The sequence below is a fragment of the Pavona decussata genome, unplaced genomic scaffold (genome assembly GCF_977016875.1).
Source record: "Pavona decussata unplaced genomic scaffold, jaPavDecu1.1 SCAFFOLD_9, whole genome shotgun sequence".
NCBI classification, from domain to species: Eukaryota; Metazoa; Cnidaria; class Anthozoa; order Scleractinia; family Agariciidae; genus Pavona; species Pavona decussata.
In genome coordinates this window covers 1,164,503-1,185,838 of record NW_028145432.1, presented here as the reverse complement: position 1 = coordinate 1,185,838, position 21,336 = coordinate 1,164,503, and the positions used below count along the sequence as shown (strand labels likewise).

The window sequence follows — 21,336 nt, the reverse complement described above, 5'->3', positions numbered from 1 at the left end:
ATAATAATGATAGCGATAACAAAATGATGATGATAACGATAACAATAGTGATAACCTGCTAATGCCAAGCTTCTGAAGGATTTGGCGATACAAACTTGTCATGGACATAAGATTACCATCATTAACCAGATATTGTCTTGTACGAGAAGAAAAAAAAATACTGTATTCACTTTGACCAGGGGGCAAGTTCTTCTTTCAATGAACTGGAACCAGGGAACTTAAGAAATACAACTGGAAGTGAAGAGAAGAAACCGTTCTCTTATATTGATGCTGGTGTAGCTTAAGTTGTGACAATGGAAACAGGTTCTCTTTTAGAAGTGACGGGGAGAGGGGCTATTTTGGCAGAGGAGGTTTTAGCTTTTGAGCTTTTATTAGAGTGTGGGCACTTATTTAATAAGAAAATACAGTAAGTCGCAAGCCCTGTGGGCCACCTGTGGTTCACATGGAACGTGTAAACCTTACAAAGAATATCAGTGTGAAAGAACAAAAATGCGAAAGTATAGCATAGCAGCGTCAAACAAAGTCCATCAGTTTTAAAAGTACATGATCATTTTAATGCAGCTACTTTTTTTCCCTCTGAAAACAATGACAAACAGCAATGTTGTGTGTGTGTGTGGTGTGTCATTTGCAGACCGTGTGTGGGCTTGCCTAATGCTAGAATGTCAGATCTGGTGACTTTTTACTAAGTAACATGGCATACCAACATCAACATGCTGTCGACCTATTAACACTTGCATCTTTTTAAAAGAACTTCAACCTAAGACAATGGCTTGACTTAATACTATTAAATAAATCTGTTTTCTAAACTTTTATAATCTCTTTTTGAATAAGTATATGTTACTCAAAGACATGTCTTTTGCATGAAAATCGTAACACTTTAAACCATAACATTCTATGCAATAACTGCTTTCCACACTACTATTTCTCAACCTGCTCTATCATTGTCAAAACTAATCTTTGTGATCAAAATCAATCACTTTTTCAAAAAAACATGTTCAACTAACAAAGATTAATGTTAGCAGTAAATGCAGTAGATACTGTAGTAACTAGAACACAACTTTTAACATTGTCTAAATATAAACAAAGATCTGAGGTCTTTATCAGTTTAACTAAGAATAAAAAAGTGAAGCAACGTCTTTGCAAACCAACATCGATGGCACGAGAAGGTAAGGGGATGCAGACAACGCCAATAGTATCACTGACTCAAGATCACGGGTTTGAAGCATTTGCCGGCGAGCAGTCTGGAGAAGGCGTGTCCAGGGTTCTGGCCGTTAACACAACCATCTTACTACTCTCCAGCAGAGCATCCCTGTCATAAAAGCTGTTGTCTCTGAGACTGGTATAGAAAGAACTCTTTGGGCGTGGATGGCGCCTGCAAAAGGACTCCTCGGTCTGTGAGGGTGTGTTCCTTGTTTGATTCGCCTCAGTGTTTGTTCCTTGATGCTTCACGGGAGTCAAATACTTAGCCATTTTCCTGGAGGAAGACTTTATGACTTGATCAAATGCTTGTCCATGAAAGCTCTGCAGTGCTTCCAACCGGGCTTTCTCCAGTCGTGTGACAGGCTTGGGTTCCATGCACACTGCGCTGCTGCACTGCATGTCATTTGACAGAACAGAAGACTGGTGATGACTTTGATCAGGAATTGGACACATTTCTTTTGTGCTGTGCATTTGACTGTCACAAGGGTGACCATGAGCAGCTAACACAGATGCATTCTGATCTTGCACTACAGAATTGCTAACCTTATTTGATTTGGGATCTTCTGCAGGCAACTCACTCTCAGTCGGCTCGTAAATTTGGGTAGATTCGTCAACTAGCTGACAATGTTTTTCAGATGAAAATTCTACTGCGTTTTCATTTGACAGCCCGTCATCAACTAAATCAGTTTTTTCTTGGCAAGTGTTTTTTACATCACATGAAACCATGCAAACCTCCAGTGAGTCACCAAGAATGTCATTTACAAGAACTGACTGACAGCTGACATCTGCTGTACCTTCCTCCTCAGTTGCCGCAACCTCACTAGACACAGCGGGCTCCCCGGAGTCAGTCATTACCTCTTCTTTGTTTGTTGGTTCAGTGTGTTCAGAGCAAGTGGAAATTGTTTTACCAGACTTCCAGACTTCGTCCAGACCCTGTCCCCCAAAACTCTGAAGAGCCTCCAACTGGGCAACCTGAACCCTTGTTATCCGACTGCCTTTTGTAGAACTTTTTCGACATAAACTCCTTCTTCTTGACGATGATCTTCTGTTTTGTCTTCCCTTGCTGGTAGATTTTCTCTGTTCCTTCTTCATCCTTGAAATAGATCCCCTTCCAAAGCTCTTCCTTGTATCCGCATTTTCCCCTATGTCACTCAGGGCAGCATTTCCAAAAGCATTCTGTGCTTCAAGCTTACATCTTTCCAATCTGGTAAGCCTCTTTTTTGCATTTTCCGTAACTGGAGACAATCCTGTTTTCTTTTCTGTTACACTGGCTTTTCGCTTCTGGCCAAGTTTAATATTCTTGAAAGCTTCATTAGCTTCCTGCCTGGCTTTTTGCATGCTGTCAAGAGGAAGATCAAGTAAACAATGACTAAATTTCTTTAAACTAAAATTAAAATAATGTCCTCTATTAAGGTCTGTTCCCATTTATGGTTTGCTAAGCATTGCCACTGATAACTGAATCGCTGTCATTACAAAAACTGTAAATAAATGTAGAAACCAGGCTAATATATTTGCATAAGGGGTTTCGTTTCTAAAGAAACTGTGGTGCTGCGTCAGCGAGGAGTAGAAAAAAATAGTTGGTTTATCAACAGAGTTGATCACTTAAAGGTAAATTGACCACCGTAACCACTTGAAGCTCTTTACAGTGGTTAATTTACCTTTAGTTATCAACTCTGTTGATAAACCAAACATTTGTAATATACAGTCAACTCTCATTATAGCGGACACCCTCAGGACATAATTTGTTTAGTGTCCGTAATAGCCGGAGTCTGTAATAGTGGGGTGTGGGGATCAACTGAGGTGGCAGCCTGGGGCTTGAGATTTCAGTTATTTATGAGTTACGTGGCAACCCAAAGTATCTTGTAAGAGTTGAAAGCTTCTCAACAGTAGTGAATCTGCTAAGCAGTCATTGAGAATGGAGGATGAGGGCTTGGTCTCTCCTAAAGAGTCTGGAAGGAAAAGGCATAAGCTGAAGTGAAAACGTAGAGTCTGTTGTACAGCCACAAAAGAGATTGGTGTGAAAATAAACACTCCAGAAATCTTTTGAAGTGTGTTTTGACAAATGACGAACATCAGACTGCAATTTATGTTATGTGCAAAGTTCATGGTGTCCGCTTTATCAAGAGTCAAAACAATAAAATTGTTATGTTTGTATCACGAAAGTGTCCGTAATTCTATAATAGCAAGAGTCCGTAATAGCGGGAGTCAGTTTCAGTCAAACCCCCATAGCTTTCGGGGATCTGGATTTTGTCCGTAATAGCAAGTGTCCATAATAGCAGGGTGTCTGCAAGGCGAGAGTTGATTGTATTTGCAGTGTATTTAATAACTCAGATTGAAAGTCTGTGAGTAGTGGCCCGTCTATTCACCATGTTCAAAACCCTCCTATCAAAAATAATTAATGAAAACCCTGCTGTCAAGGTGAAATGATAAATTAAATAAATTAAATCTCTATTGAGGATACCAGGATTCACTAAAAAAGTGGTTTACATGAGAGTCCGCCTAAAAAAATAAACAAAGCCTAAAGCTAATACAGTCTATTATCAAAAGAAGATCCTTTACCGAGTAAATCTTTTGGTTGTGTCTCTTCCTGGAGCTGCGGTCTTAGCAGTTGCATTGAGTTTTGACTTGAAAGATTCTTTCTTGACATCCAGTGAATTGAATGGACAGTTTCCAAAGGCAGAAAGAGCCTCAAGTCTTGCTTTCTCGACCTATTGGTTATTGACAGTGAATAAATGACTTTGTATTAAAAAATAAACAAACAAAGACCAAACATGGTATATTTGGTTGTCAGATTTGTAATACGTCCCCCACCCCCTCTCTTAGTTAGTGGGCTGTGGCTGCCTAACTTAACCTCCAGGGGATTTCCAAAATGCTGGGAAAAAAAAGAACATGGTGCCATAGATGCAAAAACTCCACCCTCAGATGAGTTTGAATGAATTCAAATATACTTCGTTAGACTCACTTACAAAATAATTTAATTCGTATACATGTCCAATACCATCAACAGTATACAACCTGAAAAAGCCTTCAACCTATACAGATGGATTTATTTTGTCCATTTGAACTATGGTGCTTCATTCTCAAGTGTGAGACACAAAAAATAATGCATTTAGACATGTATCTCGTGGTCTCACACTTTGAGAACGAGCCATAGTTCAAAGGAACAAAATTAGTCCATCTGTATCGAAAGATAGCTTTTTTAGGGTCCTATCAGGTCAACAGTGTTGGACAACCCTCTTAGTCCAAACTATCTATTACACTGTAAAATGGAACCCTGGTACAACAAAGTGCCGGGGGACTGGGAAAATGTGTTCATTGTAACGGGGGTTTATTATAAACGACTTTGCGAGAAGAAGACCAAAATCTTTGTTATATTGGGATTTGGCAAATAATTAAATTGGATGCTTTTTGAGAAGTTGACAGAACTGATAATAGACAACCCAGACAAAGTGGATAAAACATCATAGATTACTATAATGCCACCTGGTAGCAAATAACAAGCTGTTGACAGAAAGTTATATTCCTTGATATCCCTTTTGATTCATTTGCATGTAACTTCTGATTTCAGTCAAATGATAATATTATTTTATTTGTTATATCAGGGTAGACATTTTTTACTGTGTTCATTATAACTGTGAAACAGGGATTTCATTATGCCAGGGTACTACTGCATTATATTGCAGTGCTGTTCCATGCATCTTGCTGTAGCTATGGCTAAGCTGAATTGACATTGTCCGTTGTGCCAAGGACTTCTTCATACAGGGGTTCATCATGCAAGATTCTACTGTATCCCAAACTGGTGTACTTAGGCCCAGTTCAGACGCCGAACTTTTCATGAGCCAAGCTTAATTCAAATTAAGGTCGGCCCAAATCACGAAAATCCCGCCTTTTGATTCAGACGCCAAATTTAATTAGCCGAACTTAATTTACTTGAAGCAAAACCAATCGAAAAGTCAGCGTTGTTTTTTATTTTTTTATTTTTTCAGTATTTGAAATACGTTAAAATAATTTGTGCATTACGTTTGGCTCATGAAAAGTTCGGCGTCTGAATCAAAGCCGTTCCAAAGCTGAAATTCCCGGCTGAGCCAGGCGGGAAGAACGACTGAGCCGTTCCCAATTGATTCAGACGCCGAACTTTTCATGTACTTAATTCAAGGTATTATGTTCGGCTCATGAAAAGCTCAGCATCTGAACCGGGCCTTAGTTTCCTTCACGGCCGTTAAAAGGCTGATTTAGCAACAGAACGGGAACATCAGTTGACAACGGCGCGCACATCAAGAATACCCATAAGATAGTAGAAAAAGACTCGCGTCCTCAAGTGACATTCCTGTTCTGCTGCTAAATTAGCCTATTATAAACTGGTGTAAACTTATCAAAAAATGTCTGCATGCAAAATAGTGTTTCTTAAATAAAACTAGCACAGAAACTTATTTACTCCAGAACTCAAATACGGAACTTTTATAAATTATAATTATCACAGAACATGCAGAAAGTACGTGATTGAATAGAGCATCATTTCAGGGCCTACCTTTGTGAGTCTTCTCACTGGAGCCGTTGTACCAATAGGGGGAACATTCTCTTGCAACACAGAAGGTTTGACTGAAACGTGAAATGATAAAATATATCAAAACATTGCAATCTGTTTTACGTTGAAGCTTAACTTTATATAAGGTCCAGAGTGCTTTTACAGCACTCGGCAAATTCCAAGGGCTTTTATTGGCAAGGCTTATAAACTTAAAATTATATGGCATCTAGTGGAGGCATGGACATTTAAAAACACGTTAGCCTTGAACTCAGGCTGGCACGGAAACGATCATATGAAAGGAATAGAAATCTCTCAATGGTCTTTATAGCAGTGTCACAACTCTATGCTAGAAGTTTACGACTATAAATATTCGTAATCGTGGTTCATACTAATTTTATCAATAAAACTACGAAATTAGTCTAAGTACTCAATCGCATTCCAGGACAAATTGATTCTGAAAATTACTAAAGATCTGGTAAATATCCTCAATTCAACTACTTACTAAACAAAAGATTCAACACTTGCGATCGACGTTCTCCTGTTTTGGTCTTCGAAGGACGGCGGGAGACAGCGAGCCAAACTTTCCAATTTTAAAACTTTTGTGTACAAAAATGACACCCACCTTTTTCCAGGTCTTGAACTACATCGGATGCCATGATCCTATTACAAAATTACACACAAATGCTTCGACTTTACAGTACAAAAAGATGAACTTATTTGCAGCAAGTGAGTACACTTTTCAAATTCCGTTATTTTGAAAGTTTCCCTCCAAAACAGACAACAATGCGCCTGAGCAAAGCGAATAACCACATTTCAAAAAGATCGTGGGCTCACGCGCTTCGCTGTAAATCCTGCAAGTTTTGAGAATCGTTGAGAATCATGGAAGGTGCACTGGCAGATAATTCATTGAGTTTCTTCACAACAAATCATTCAAAACATGATTCGCAGTGGAGAATGACAGGAACGAACATTTCCGTGGTTTGTGTGGCGTGCTTAGTAGAGCTTTTGGAAAACCCCGAGGTTCTTCACCTTCGAAAACGAAAGGCTCTTCGAGAAGTTGTTTTTCTGCTCTCGAACAGTCAACATCTCGTGGAGCTTCTCTGCCAAAATACGAGAATCACCTCTCACTTATGCAGCACAATCATGCATCTGTTGTCCTCAGAGAACGAACTTCTGATGAACACAGCAATTGAAGCTCTAGACCTTACAACTGTGAAACTACGTTCGGAAATTCTTGTGGAGAAAATCGTGGACAAACTGCAGACCCAAATCTTACAAGTGAATAATATGAAGAAATCCTACCCGTTCGTCCTGACCTTGGGAAGACTTTTAAAATCTATTCCTGCTTTGTCACTGGTAATTGCCAAGGATTCGCCACAGTTAATGGAGTATTTCCTGACCAATATTCTGTTTCCTGAAGACAATATTAAGGCCGCTTATCTCTTCGTTTTAGTGCAAATTTGCTCAAAAGAAGACGCGTTGAATGCGTTGAGTTTTCAAGTCAAGGAGAAAATTTGCAGACAAACTTGCGCTCTCGTTGCCTGTGGCATAAGCACCGATGTTCAAACGAACGCTCTAGGCGTGTTGAAGCTGCTTTCAACGCAGTCAGTTGTATTAAACACAGCCTTGAAATCCGATAACAAGGGGAGCTGTGCCTTGTTGGAAAGCTTGAAGAAGTTGATGCTATCGCCAAACGAGGCAATCCAAATTGGAGCTATCCAGTGCATTACTCAGATATTAAGAAACGATTTTGTGGAAAAAACTTTCACAAAAATCTTCCTGACGTCTGGCATATGTGAAATGCTTTTAGAAGATCTGGAATCTTCAAATGACATTGTTCTTGGCTCCGTATTTTGTAGCTTGGATCATCTTGTAAGGGCCGAAATATTCTACAGCGAGGGATATTCTGTGTATGGCATCGAGTCTGTGATTGTTGGTGTCTCAAAAGCCATTAAACTGAAGAACCTTGAAATTATCAGACAAGGAATTCGCGTTCTGTCACTCATCTTATCGATGCAACCTTGTAGCATTCAACTCTTCCCAAGTGAAGAGCTTTGTAGGCAGTGTGCCAATGTCCTGTTTGAGAGTTTGAAGTGTCCAGACCAAAGGGTTCTCACCCAGGCTGTCTGTGCTGTGGAACATTTTCTAAGCATTTACCACCACCCTCCATCCATGGAGTTTGAGGTCGTCGTCCCACTTGTGTCCGCCATTATCTCTCACTTGCAGAAATTCACTAAGCCAAGGATGCATTTTAGAAATGTTAGCAAAGGTGAGTTACATTGTTACTCAAGTTAATTAAAGTCGAAGCTTCAGGATGAACGTTTCTGACCCCTCGTTCTGTAGGGAATCGATACATTAAGCCCTCCTAAGTCAAGATGAATCATACCATTGCTGTGTTTATGTGTTGAAGTGTTCTCCCAACAAGCGGCAATGGCCATTGACTTCTGGCTATTATACAGAGTTGTGGTCTCATTCATGCAGAAGCCTTTCAGAAAAACCACACCAATTCAACCGCAAAGGTTGGCATTAAGTGTGGTCATAGCCAGTCGCTGAGGGTTCGTTGCCACCTCAGTGGTTCTTTTTCAGTAATCGGAGCCATTTGAAGTTGTATCCATTTGTTATATCCAAGGCAACACCTTTTCTTCGGTTCCTTTGAGAATCTAGGAGTTGATCTGGCCGGGATTTGAACCACGGCTGTTTTCTGTGAACTTTTGTGTTTCAAAAAATTCCAAGGACACATCTTAGCTTAAGAGAGCTTCATGAATCCATCCTATAATTTGTTTACCACCCCACCGACCCCCTCTACACCTAGCAACCGAAACTTTCAATCAAGCCTTTGTATATTTAATCATTGATCATAAGTTGTTAGCCTATGAACAGGCGCCCAAGTGGGGTATAGGACAAAGAGAAAACCGGTGAGCCTAGTGCGGCTTGGCTTTCTCGTCCCCAGACGAAGCACAGTCTGGCGTTCGTTCCTTCTTTCCCTCAGAAACAAGCTCGCCTATACTTCACTTGAAACCCTGTTCATAGGCTCATAACTTGTATTCTACTGATTGTTTAGGTTCACTTGAGACATTCCTGTGTGCCCTGTTGAGGGCCATCAAGAAGGCCTTCCAATTTGTTAAGGAATACCAAGGGAGAGAACCCTCCTACGCTGCCTTACTAACAAGGACCGATGACTCCATCACAACCGAGAATGATACCCTCGACCAGTTTCTTGAGTCCTTGTGGAAATCCATTGACCAAATATGTGTCCCAGCCGTGATGTTAAACTACGAATCAGTGGAGGATCCAGCTGTCTTTACAACCTTTTTTGACATCATTCGTCGTTCGGTTTCTTCAGAGAGTTCTTGCAGGGAGAGTTTTGCCCAAAAGCTGGCGTCAGGTTCCTTTGTGAGATTGTCGCTAGAGATCCGAGAGAAGTTCTACCAACGGGCAGAGAGCAGAGAACTGACAGAAGCGATAGCATGTTTCTTAGCAGAACTTTGTCTTGCACTTGGTAATGAGACTGAGAGGAACCAACTCGGTGATCGTTTAACGAAAGACAGCATTGGTTGTATTTATTCTCCATCCGCGTGTTTAAACTTGCTTGCCCAGAGCTCAGTTAGACAGGACACCAGTGAGATTGTTGATGAGTCGCTCTTCAGGACACAGTGCTGCTGTATTGAGCTTATATACGTGTCTTTTGCTCACGGTGATGACATTGTTCCAATTGAACAACTTGTACCGAGTCTTCACAAGTACCTCGTTTTACATCCCGACCTCAGCATTCTGCCTCGTGTTACTTTAAAACATTTGTTATTTCTCTATATCACATCTTGCAACAGGCTGAAATCTTCACCTCTTCCAGCAACCACCGTCGAAAGCATAAACATTTCTCAGAGGATTCTGGAGCAAAGTTTGATCAAGTTTAAAGCTAAGGAGTTTGAAGGCATTTACATCCATGATGTTCTGTTTGTTTCCTGGATATTTTCGTGTGAAACCTTGGCACAGACCTTTGGACGACAAGTTTTTATCTGCTTCATGGAAACAGGAGGAACGAAGAACGTTTTCAATCACAAAGCACTCCTCAACGTTCTGTCATCTAACTTGCAAAGCTTTCGAACATTTGTGTCTCTTGTGGATTACAGTGAAGAAACCATTGTGAATCGTGTAGTGGAAGTTCTGGAAGCATTAATTGCTGAGGTGTCAGCTTCAGATACAGATTCAGATTCCCAATCAGAGACAAGCAAGCCCCGACTAAGTGCCTTAGCCAACCATGTTGCAAACATTTTTCATAAGCTTTTTCTTGGTCACAAGAGCAACCCTCTTCCCGGACACTCAATTGCCGCTATGCTGAAAGTAATGACAGTTATCCAAATGAACTTTCCAGCATTTGACATCAAGCTTTTATATCACGTTATAAGCCTTTTGACGTCTGCTATCGATGGCCGAAGATTTACGATAGCTGCAATCAATTACCTCAATGTCACGTTAGTTTGGGATTTGGACAGAGGTGATCACAGTCACAGAGTGGCCGCGATTCTTCTGTCGAACAAGGCGTTCTGTGTATTTATCCAAGGGATTTTGGATACCAAGCAAGTTAAAAATGTCGCCCAGCGTGATATTTCCATGAATGATGCCTATTTACTTGCGATTGCCTTAGTACTGGTCTCATCCCTTGCAATCACGCAGTCACAGGTTCACAAAGATGGCCAAGACCCTTTCAAAGTCAACAAAAAAGAAATGATCAACCTGGCTAACGAGAGGAAGAACGTTTTGGTTCTTTCCAGTCTTGTCTTCTGGGATGTTTTCTTCAAGACCGCATCTGGGAGATCAAACAAGCCCCTCGTGGTATTGTACGATAGGACCCAAGACAAAGAGCAATATCTTGAGCTCTCCGACGTGGATCTCCAAGTCCTGCAAGTTTTCCTGCAAAATGCCTTGGTCCATGACAGTGAGACTGTGCGACAGTGTGCTGTGAAGTGTCTCAGAAGCTTTCTTAGCCACGTTCCGGATGCCACCTTCTTTGCGAGTAATCCTTGGAACAGAATCGTTTTGGAATCCCAGTTATCCGTGCTCAATGTCAACGTGATAACCCCCAGCTTGGTTTTATTTTGTCAGCTGATTCTTCAGCATGCTCCAAAGAGACACCAATTCACAGGCGTTCTTCAAAAGGTAGTGAAATCTATCCTTGATAGAATTCCAAGCATTTCTTGTTCAGAACGGGACCTGTCCTGGCACTGCATCAATCTTTTGGCACAGCTGTTAACTTCGGAAGACAACATTATGTCACAAAACCAGAAGGGTGCTGTTGCGACCTGGCTTACGGCGTTCAAGGGAACACTTTCTACCAGAGCGGCACAGAGCGGGGATTCAAACGAGGATTCCAAGTTTTACATAGTAGATGGCGTGATTTTTGCTAAAGACTTGCTGAAAGCAAAAGTTCTTGCAGATCCTGAGCTCCTGACAAAGGCTACCCTTCTTGTAGGGGACAAAATCGATGAGGAACATGACGAAACAATGAGCGACTCCTCTAGAAGAGAGAAAAAGTAAGCGTCAAGAAAGATGATGGAAAGGTGTTTCTACATCGTAGAAGCATAAACGACAACCGTGAAAAGACAGTTCAACTGAAGACAGTGGTGTTCATTGCTTTGAGTCCTGAAGAGCTGATGACACCATTCATTCACGGTTTTCGAAGAGAGACTTTCAGATCTTTTCAATCTGACAAACCTTTTTCCATTAGTTACATTGGAAGACATTAACGTATTGTAGTATTGAACACCATTTCTGTGTAAACACGACCTTCGAGTCCTTGACACGGAAAAGCAGAGGATGTTCGGGCAACACCACATTCATCCTCAAAATGTCTGATTTATCTTGAAATCCAAACCCACTTTCCCTCTTTTTCTGCCTACATGATGCCACCAATGTCACGGCAAAGTTCTAGGCTGTTCACAGACTTTTTATTTGCTCATAAGATTGTCGAGGGCGCCAGAGAAATAGAAACTACGGGAGGTTTAATGAGCACGAACGCCAAAGGGTAAAAAGACAAAGCTAGGCAAGGCTATTGACAGACCAACAAAGTTCTGCTACGTCGGAAAAAGCTTAAGCCATGTATCGGTTTTTAACATACATGTAAACCTGTTTGCAACTGAGGCATATTGTTGACCAATTGAAACAATTATCCTCTCTTGGTACAATAAAGGAGACTTTGTAGCCATCAATTTTTGTGAAATTGATGACGCTTGACGAGGATTCAACGGGCGAAATTTGGACAAGCGAAACTATGTCCCAATTTCGCACATGTTATATTCCCCCTTCTCCTCGGAGACCCAGGGGCAGATAGTGGAGAAAGTCCCTTATTTTAATAGAGAGATTTGGCACCACGTTTACGGCAAACGGCAAACGTGACAGTCGCGTTTATGTTTTCTTGAAAAACTTGGTACATGTATGAAAATAGTGCAAGATAATTCTAGCCTTTGATGCTAACGCAAAACCACTCAATTTTTATGAGAAACTGAAAACAGCGAGTGGTAAATGTTGTGTAAACATGGTCACGTGATCATTTCTGCCGTTTGCAAAACACACCTGTTACTTAACGTCTCTAATATCTCTCCTCACTCGTCACCCAAAAATTTCACCATGACGACTTAGCATACCCTGGTTAGGGGAAAGCTGATTAGGTGGCGATCAGTACTTCAGGGCCCAGTTGTTCAAAGCCCAATTAAGCTAAACCCGGATTAACAAGAATTTTGATTCAAGTTTAATTACTAAACAATAAAGATTTTTCAAAAAGATTTCTGTCCCTTGGTTTTGACTTTGACTTTTCTTTCCCATTGGCTTAGAATTAGATTTTAAAAACATTTTTAACGAGCAAGCTGAAAACCTGGGTTAACGTTTAATCGTGGCCTTAGCGTTAATCGGCTTTCGAACAACAGGGCTCTGACTGGTCCTGGAAACTTTTTTCAGACTATAAGTAATCAGTGGTACAACGTCAGTTTACTGGCTAGGGTGGGCGTGGTCTATCCGGAAAAACATCAAGGAGAGAAAGAGGTATTTCGAGTGAAACTGTTGAAGAACGGAATTTGACGGAAACGAACTAACGAATTGAAAAAGTATTTCAAAGGTTCCTCGGCTGAATTTTTGACGAGAGGCGTCATGGTAATGAGTGCACTCTCAAATATGATTGACGGAATCCCCTTCTCTCCTCTCTCCAAACTTCAGAATGTGGTGAAAAATCCACGAAGCTTGATAACGACAAATAGATGTTGTTTGGTTTATTAGCAATGAAATAACAATTGCTGTACAAAACCATTTTAGGGTAGTTTCTGTTGGTATAAATCACGTCTTGAAAGCGAAAGAGTCCAATATGGATGGTTAAATTATTTAATAAACAAGAAAACAGAAACAACCTTGGAAATTGTATTGTTTTTCGCCTCGTGTTCTGGGAGCGTGAAGAGGAGAGGTTGGATGTAGACATTCTGATCCATACTGCTGACAAAAGCTAACGAAACGTTCAAATACCGCCAAATAAGCTTAGCTGTAGTGGAACGAAAAATACGAACCCGTCCATTGTGTTTCAAGATAAGTACGGTCGGTGTTTTTTCTGGTACTACAAGTACAAAATGATTAAGAGGGCCAAAAGAACCCGCGAAGGTTCCTTGCCAATACGGATATTTGGTTTAATTTAACAACAGAGATGAGGTAATTTGGCTATACCGTAGAGAGATCCGAGTGTTGACGTTTCGAGCGTTAGCCCTTGGGCTCGAAACGTCAGTACTCGAATCTCTTTACGGTGGCGAAATTACCTTATATCAAATCTGTTGATAAAACAAAACGTACGTTTTCTACTCTACTACTGACTAACCCTCCTATTCCTTACGAATAGGCTCGCTGTGCTTTTTCCACTCCGACTGTACAGCCATAAGAGAGCCTGTTTTGAGATTAGGGCCAAAACAGCATGACATTTTGACAGATTTTCGTCGAGGCGCCGAAAAAAAGTTTGAGTCCAGGGACTGACAAGGCGCTGAGCCAAGTGCCTAACAAAGGCTATCCCTGAAGCCGGAGGGGGATGGGAGGGGGGGGGGGGGGAGGGTGGAATCTCAGTTTCCTGTGTTATCAGTTTTTAATCCAAAGGATTACATGGAAGAAAAGTATTACTAAACGAAGGTTTTTCTGTCGTTCGCGTCTTGAATAAGAGTCTCTGGTTAAAACTTTCTTGCATGATATCCTCTTTTATTTCAAAGTTTTTTTTTATTCTTTATCAATAAATAACGTAAAATATTTAAAAGAAGAAATGAAAACAAAATATTCATGTTTAATATAAAATAATTGTAAATCAATTTACAATATCTGCATTAATGGCGTAACTCGGTACAAATTAATTGGCTTCAACTGCTTGCAAACATGACCCTGTACAACTGAATTTTTTTAAAAAAAAAAAGTCCTGTTACACAACAGTTGAATTATTTAACATATTAAAAAATAATACTAAAATAATTCACACTTGCAGATCTCATACAAATTTTGCAAATTGAAAGCCCTGGATGACAAAGGGCCTTGATGCAGACCAGGAAGAACCTCCAACTGGTTGCCACGGATCACCGAGACTACTTAAAGAATTATCCATTATAACAAAACACTAGATATATTTTGCGGTTTAGATGTGTTTTCAGGTGGAAATTTTACAAACAAGTTTGATTTTTACCGTTCTTCTTTTTCTAGATTGTGTTAATGGCTTTGAGACAAAGGAGTGGAATAATTGTTTCATTACAAACAACCAAGAAATATTGCTAGATCTTGCTAATTTCGCTTGGTAAGGATAACCAGAAAACAATTAAATGGTCGCTATTTCTCCGGCATGGTATAACGCCTGATTTACCTTGCCTGCAAAGCCAATCAAATTCCTGGAATTGCATTATCCAACAATCACGTTTTCAATAATAAAATATTATAACATTACTGTCTTGAAACACCTGAAGAGGAGACAACTTTCTCAATGCTATCAATTGATCAGTGGAGTGATTTAAAAACAATCATTAATAAATTAATTTAGATCATTAATATTTGATGTCCTTATCTCAGTCTGTACATTAAAATAATATTATTTACCCATCAGGGGAAATGTATCTTGTATTTTCTCAAAATAATCCTCTTTCATATCATAAATAATTTGAGAACTTCAAGGTAGTGTTGCTGTAGCTGAATAGCAAGTGAACAGCCTTGCTCTGTTCAAATGCAACATTACTTAATCTTTTTGTCATTAGTTGAGGATACATCCATTTCTTGGTCACAATCATGGAAGACTTTGAGCATTACTTGACGCACATTTTCTGCTAGTTCAGGAACATCATCGGCTGTGGTGCCCTCAGTTGATATAGGAGGCAATACTTTAGCTTTGATGATTCCTACAAGATTTAGCAGCAAATGAAATAAATTTAGTGAATTCTCGTGAGCTTCAATCACATACATAAACACAAAATGATATGTTGTGTTGGTGAAAAAAATTTCCCATTGCAATCTTTTGAATAAGGCCACAGAAAACTTTCATTGTGTAATTTAATAACATGTAAGATGCTGAAAGAAATGAGATTGTTATGTTTTAAGCCTGATGAATAAAAATTTAGCGATAGGGGTATTTTTCAGTCAGTTACACAGGCATGCTAAGAAAAAGGAAATCCAAGTTCTTCCACTAAGACTTTAAGTATGACCTTCTGATTACTAGTTGAAGATGCTCTACCACTGAGCTACATGAGGCCTGTGAGAGCTAGGCCATGTAACTACGTTCATGAGACAAACACCCAGTATACTGCTAGAATCTGAATGTCAATAAGTGGTATATGTGAAAGAAATGTGATGTTGTTTTTAAGCCTCATGAATAAATGATAGTTATATTTTTCAGTCAGTGACAGAAGCAAACTCGAAAAAAGAAAATCTAAGTTCTCCTAATGTTCGGGAGAACTGTTGGGAGAACTAAATATGGATTTTCTCTTTCCAAGTATGGCTGTGTCACTGACTGAAAAACACATCTATCATCTGATGTTAAATGCTATTAACAATATTATCATTAATTTTCCCAAATCTTCTCTTCATATTATCACTTTGACTGATAATCCTTACTTAGGACAGGGCAGACTTTGTAATGAACTTTAAAAAACCACCCCCCCCCCCCCCTCTCTCCCCGCCAAAAAAAAAAAAAATTCCAAAGGCTTCAGGCTTCCTCTTATGAAAGCAAGGAAAATCAGTATGGTATTTCTCCTAAAACTACAAGCATAAAACTTGAAGAAATTGAGGATTAAGAAATGCTTTTGCACAAAGACAGTTGATAGAGACTTGGGTGGCCTATATCCATAAAACTACTTTTGTATTTTGTGCGATAACATATTTTCTGTATGACAATAAAATTTCTTCACGTAATGCATTGACCACAAAATGCTAAACTATGGCTTTATGAAACTTTGATAAAGGATTTTTAGTATAAACATTACATCTGAATTGCAAGGTAAACTTGCTATCTTGTGGAATTCTCTGATCCTCGCAACAGCTATGCAGCTACATCACACTTAAGTCATATATGCTCATCATATGACCTTGATCATATGACACAGGATACCCAACACAAGATTAGGATTGCACGAACGCAATAAAACGTACAACTAAAGCCAATTCTACTTTTGTTAAGAAGACATTGAATTTCCTTTTAAGCAATACAAACAGGATTATAACTTCATTGCTCACCTGAATCAAATGTCTTGGTCTTCTTATTGAAAATTGAACTGTAATCAAAGACTACAATTGGCACAATGGGTAGCTAGATAAGACAAAATAAGACAAAAGTTATAAAATGACCTAGAAAAATAGATTAAACAGTTACAATGAGGCCTGAAAGTGGACTTCTTTTCTTTTGGCTATCCCATGGCCAATATCCATACTTGACATTTGTAAATATAAATGCACACAAGATAATTATTTCTCTTTTGTATTAATTAGCAAGTGACTCTTTGCTTTTGTTTATTAGGAAAATGTAAATGAACAAAACAGGGATAAAACTGTGGGGCAATATTTCCATAATAAATCAAGTAATTGATGGAAAAAATTAAGGCAATTAATCACAGAAAATATTAGAATCTACCTGGAATTCAACTTTAAGTTGTTAAGCTCTCACGCACCTAATTCAGTGACATAAAAAAGCAAGTACGTTTATCAAGAATCCTACCTGTGCTTGTTGAGCCAGGTGAAATGCTCCTTTCTTGAAAGGCAGAAGAGTTCCAGATTGGCTTCTGGTTCCTTCAGGAAATATCCAAACATTAATCTGGGAAATTAATGTACAGAATATATTAGCTGATAATCAGTGGAATACTTGATATAGATGCTGCACCAAAAAGATAAAAACATTAACAAAACAAACAAAAAACCCATTAATCTCATGCATATAGCCCAATTTTCCCAGGCCTGACTCACAAATCTAGACTACCAGTTCCTTACTTAATAACACCTAAATTTGATTCAACTTCAACAAATGTTTTAAAGTCCTATAACTGATAGCACAATTAGCCTGCATAGCTGGCAGGATGTTAGGCGAAGGCAAAAGTTGGGCAAACGAGAATCAAACCAGTGAGGAGAATAGGGGAAAAGGAAATTTGAAATGCCACCAGGCCAGCGTGCAGGAAAACTATGGGTTTTTGAATAGTCCATGCACCAGTGCCAGGAATATCTGATTCGGAGAGAGCTTCAAACACATTGCATCAAATGTTATGTGATCTCTTTGTTCTCTCGGATTTATTCCAAGTAAGAATTCTTGTCTACTTGTGTGAAAAACAATAATGTCGTCTCATTGAGAAATTATGGTGCAAAATTATTTTAACAAAAATTTCACAAGCTCCCAAATTTTGCATGTGCAGTAGTTGTCTGGTCAAACTTGTGACAGTTTTCTAGTTCTTTTGCCAAAAAATTTAAAATACAAGTAATCATTATTGTCAACTGACTGTGTTTAGCCAAAAGAACAGTGCAGTGTTTACCAAATAAATCCTCTGCTTGTGGAACACGAGGTATGATTAATTTCTACTCTGTTTCAGATGCTTCATTCACTTGGCGGGGTTGGTTCTGATAAAATTCAACAATTTATTGCGTGGTTTCAGAAAATATCCATACCCCCACCATGGAGGGAATTGGAAATTCCAGAGGGGTAGGGGGGGGGGGGGGGTCAATGGCCCTGGACATTACAGAGGGGAGGAGGGGTGAATGGTTAGATTAGTTTCCAGAGAGTGCAACTTCGTGTGCATGTCGGACATAGTTGTTCAAAATTATGATAACTTCGAAGATCTTTCTTGAAGATGTTACTTTGTTTAATTGTTCTAACCCTTGTTACATTAAAAACATGTTTCACCTCTCTGAGAACCATTTGTAAGTGAGATAGTCTGCATTGTGTGACTCAATTAAGTCTACACAAGAAAGTTCAACTTTCTTGCATAGAAAAATATTGTTCACTGGCAACAATTGAATTTGTATCAATGTTAAAAAAAAGGAAAATTTTGTATGACTAAGTGAAACCTCAAATTTATATAAAACATTGAAATATTTTGTTTGTTATGTTTACATGCTGTGTAGAGTTACGGGCAAAGGTCAATTTAGCCTGAGTATCAGGCTTTTCGGGGGGGGGGGGGGGGGAAGAGTGGGAAGAGAGGAAGGGAGGAAGGGGAAAAGGGAAGAAAAGCCTGACACAGAAGCATTGAGACGAGTATTCCACCCTCTTGATGAGCATGACCCTTTGCAGTAAACAGTAGCCAATCAAAATAACTTCCGGTCATGCAACTGTCATGTCAGCGATGATCGCTGTGAGAGATATGAATTGCAGTTACACAGACAGCTCCATTGCAAAAGACTCTCCAAACAAAATATTTTCTGTTGAGCACCACTGAGCAGAATTCGCGACTAGATACAGCTTCATTACAGGGAGAATATACAAATCTCACAGTTCAGAACGGCAAGAAGTGATGACAAAAACGCAGCCGTAACTAATCAAAAGACAAATAGCCATGATAAGACACACAAGATCTCAGCTACGAAAACAAATAGGCGGCCGGATAAAGATTATTAAACAGTTCAAATCCTAACTAGAGAGGCTGTACTGTCACCGGACGCACTGAAACAAACCAAACGTACCAAACCCAAATAAAATGCCTCAACGGGTATAGGAGTGACGGTTGCAGAACAGGCCGCAGCACTCGTAAGCCAGAAATGACAGAAATGACCTTTGATATCAAAAAACAAAACATACGACAGTTGCATTGTTTAGTCTATCATGATAATTTTTGTTTCCGGCGGTGTGACGTAACCTTTAGTGTTTCGTCCAATCAGCGCCAACGTCCAAAATTCCGACGTTTGACACAAGCTTCAGAAAGGATTTGTGTCAGGCCTTCCTCTCCTCTTCTCCCCCTTCCCCTCCCCCTCCCCCTTCCCTTCCCCCTCCCTTTGGGAAGGCCTGATCCTCAGGCTAAGGTCAATTAGAACTAGTTCATCAAAACTGACCTGTGATAAAACTTATTTGTCCAAAGCATTTCAACTCAAAGTCCAAAACTATTGACTTAATTCCAATCAAATTTCAATCAAACAGAGCCAATTTGATCTTAATATGTTATTGATTGCACTTCGTCTAGAGCTTCAAGTTACAATCAAAGGTCAATTTGTTTCCCTGAACTGCTAAATGCTTGTTTAGTCCACGCTATTCCGATTCAAAATAAAACTATTGACTAAAACAACTAAAATGAATGATTTGAGAAAAATCAATTGAGTAGAGCTAAAGCGACAATCTTATTCATCTCCTACAAATTTGCATAAGAATGTAAACATGACATGCAAATGAAAAACATGTTTTGTGTTGTTGAGTTTGTTCCTTCAATCTTCAGCTAAGCTAATGGTAACGTTTGGGGTCAATGACCACATATTAACATAAACCACAACAATTATTACAGTATTAAGAGTATTTAATACTAGAGAAACAGCTGGTGAACGGCATATATGCTCTTCGATAACCTAGTTTATATTTCTGACATGTTTTCACCAAACAGATTTTTGGGAATATTCTTTCGAAATAAAACTTTTCCAGAGGGGAGTGGGGGTATATTCTGTATTTGAATAAATTCCGAAGGGGTGGGGGGGGGGGGGGGGGTTAAAAAAATACCTTGAAAATGGAAAATCCAGGGGGGTAGGGGGGTCCTATGTGAAATTCCCTCCGTGGTGGGGGTATGGATATTTTCTGGAACCACTCCTACAATGCCAGGTCAGCAACCGCCGACAAATTTTATATCATGTCTTCACGTCTTGATCAACTAAAGAATTCATTTTCTCGATTTGGCACACGGCTATGGAATTCTTTACCAGATAATATTAGAAAGTCTGACAACAGAATATTATTCAAAAAACAAATACATGAAATACTAATCAACATTTTAAAAAAAGAAAATGCTTACCTTACACCTTCTTCAATTCTCAAAATAATGAAAAGCTTCTGAATATGTAACAATCCTTTAATTTCTATCAGCTAGCGAGTCCCTTTTTTTGCGTTCCTTGTTTGTTTATGACTTATTTAACTTCTATTTTAGTCAATTCAGTTGTTAACACCAAATGTATTTGTATTTAGTTTAGTATAAACATACCTACCCGCCTCGACTAGCTTCAGCTATTTGCGGGTAGGTATATAAGCACCTTGTAACCGTCTATTTTTAATAAAGTGTTGTTGTTGTTGGAACCACACATTTTGGATGTATCCTTGCAACCGAACACAGTGTTGCACTAGGCATCGATTCAGAAAAGTTTGCAAAGCTTTTTGAACAATGGACATCACTATTGTTGCCAGAATAACATTTTGAACAAGTACCAATTAGGGTCCTTGAAATCTTTACTAATTATCTTTACTCCATGTTGGCACACAATCTAGGAAAATTTTAGTTTACACTATAAAACTCCAAGTTGGGCTGAAGTGTCTCCCTTAGCTTATCCCTACCCCCACCCCCACTGTCCACTTAAATGCACATTTCATTGCGTAACCACACAAGTGTGTTTTGTGCGATGTACATTGTACCTTTTTCTCGGAGATTTTCTTGGTGGTCTTGTCCATGACACCCCTAGCACTCTTGGAATGTCCTCTGTTGATAAAAACGATGCCAAAAAGCCAAGCTGCAACGCCGAATAAAGGCGCGAACAGTAGCTCTTTTTTCGCCAAGAAAGTGGTGTTCTGTGGTGTAGCTCTGAGTATGGGAAACATGTCTAACGAACTTTGGTGATTTGCGACGATAACAAAATTCTTTCCCTTGAGGGTCTCAAATATTTCAAGTCCTTCAACGTCGGCGCGTATTGAGAACAAACTGACGAGACTGTTGTAAACAAAACCTTTTGCACGATGAAAGTTGTCCACATCAAACGGATGAAACACTCCTATAACCAGGGAATACATTGCACCAACCATTATCGTGAAGTTGAACGTAAAATACTTCATATGGAACCTACATTTTTGTGATCTCCTGAACAGGGCAATGAGCCCAAAAACAAGGCCAAAAATGATCAATAAAATATATTTAAGCTCCCACATATTTGGTGTGATTCTTTTGTAAGACTCGTGGATAGCAGTCCGA

At 39.4% G+C, this 21,336-nt stretch overlaps 3 protein-coding genes across 3 annotated transcripts; 1 reads left to right on the top strand and 2 right to left on the bottom strand.

The window, feature by feature from the left end:
• Positions 1–531: 531 nt before the first annotated feature.
• Positions 532–6,502, bottom strand: LOC146488440 (uncharacterized). Its single transcript, XM_085117731.1, has 4 exons — positions 6,348–6,502; positions 5,729–5,799; positions 3,760–3,908; positions 532–2,539 (listed from the first exon to the last, which is right to left on the bottom strand). Exons 1-4 carry the CDS (start codon positions 6,379–6,381, stop codon positions 1,210–1,212), a joined length of 1,584 nt encoding a protein of 527 aa, XP_084973857.1. The 5' UTR covers positions 6,382–6,502; the 3' UTR covers positions 532–1,209.
• On the top strand, positions 6,472–12,504 carry LOC146488439 (meiosis inhibitor protein 1-like). The gene is made up of 2 exons (XM_085117717.1): positions 6,472–7,994; positions 8,787–12,504. The coding sequence occupies exons 1-2, from the start codon at positions 6,605–6,607 to the stop codon at positions 11,258–11,260; spliced, it is 3,864 nt and encodes a 1,287-aa protein (XP_084973843.1). The 5' UTR covers positions 6,472–6,604; the 3' UTR covers positions 11,261–12,504.
• A 1,500-nt stretch (positions 12,505–14,004) lies between these two features.
• Positions 14,005–21,304, bottom strand: LOC146488438 (1-acyl-sn-glycerol-3-phosphate acyltransferase alpha-like). Its single transcript, XM_085117686.1, has 4 exons — positions 20,787–21,304; positions 16,923–17,018; positions 16,445–16,517; positions 14,005–15,114 (listed from the first exon to the last, which is right to left on the bottom strand). Exons 1-4 carry the CDS (start codon positions 21,291–21,293, stop codon positions 14,951–14,953), a joined length of 840 nt encoding a protein of 279 aa, XP_084973812.1. The 5' UTR covers positions 21,294–21,304; the 3' UTR covers positions 14,005–14,950.
• Between the last annotated feature and the right edge of the window lie 32 nt (positions 21,305–21,336).

Excerpts from the sequence above, each read along its gene's own strand:
- LOC146488439 (XM_085117717.1), top strand. The coding sequence starts at position 6,605 with ATGGAAGGTGCACTGGCAGATAATTCATTGAGTTTCTTCACAACAAAT. Across the intron at positions 7,995-8,786 it reads TTTTAGAAATGTTAGCAAAG|GTTCACTTGAGACATTCCTG; the intron begins GTGAGTTACATT and ends CTGATTGTTTAG.
- LOC146488438 (XM_085117686.1), bottom strand. The coding sequence starts at position 21,293 with ATGTGGGAGCTTAAATATATTTTATTGATCATTTTTGGCCTTGTTTTT. Across the intron at positions 17,019-20,786 it reads AGAAAATCTCCGAGAAAAAG|ATTAATGTTTGGATATTTCC; the intron begins GTACAATGTACA and ends TTAATTTCCCAG. Across the intron at positions 15,115-16,444 it reads GACCAAGACATTTGATTCAG|GAATCATCAAAGCTAAAGTA; the intron begins GTGAGCAATGAA and ends TAAATCTTGTAG.
- LOC146488440 (XM_085117731.1), bottom strand. The coding sequence starts at position 6,381 with ATGGCATCCGATGTAGTTCAAGACCTGGAAAAAG. Across the intron at positions 5,800-6,347 it reads AGTTCAAGACCTGGAAAAAG|TCAAACCTTCTGTGTTGCAA; the intron begins GTGGGTGTCATT and ends TTCACGTTTCAG. Across the intron at positions 2,540-3,759 it reads ACAACCAAAAGATTTACTCG|CATGCAAAAAGCCAGGCAGG; the intron begins GTAAAGGATCTT and ends TCCTCTTGACAG.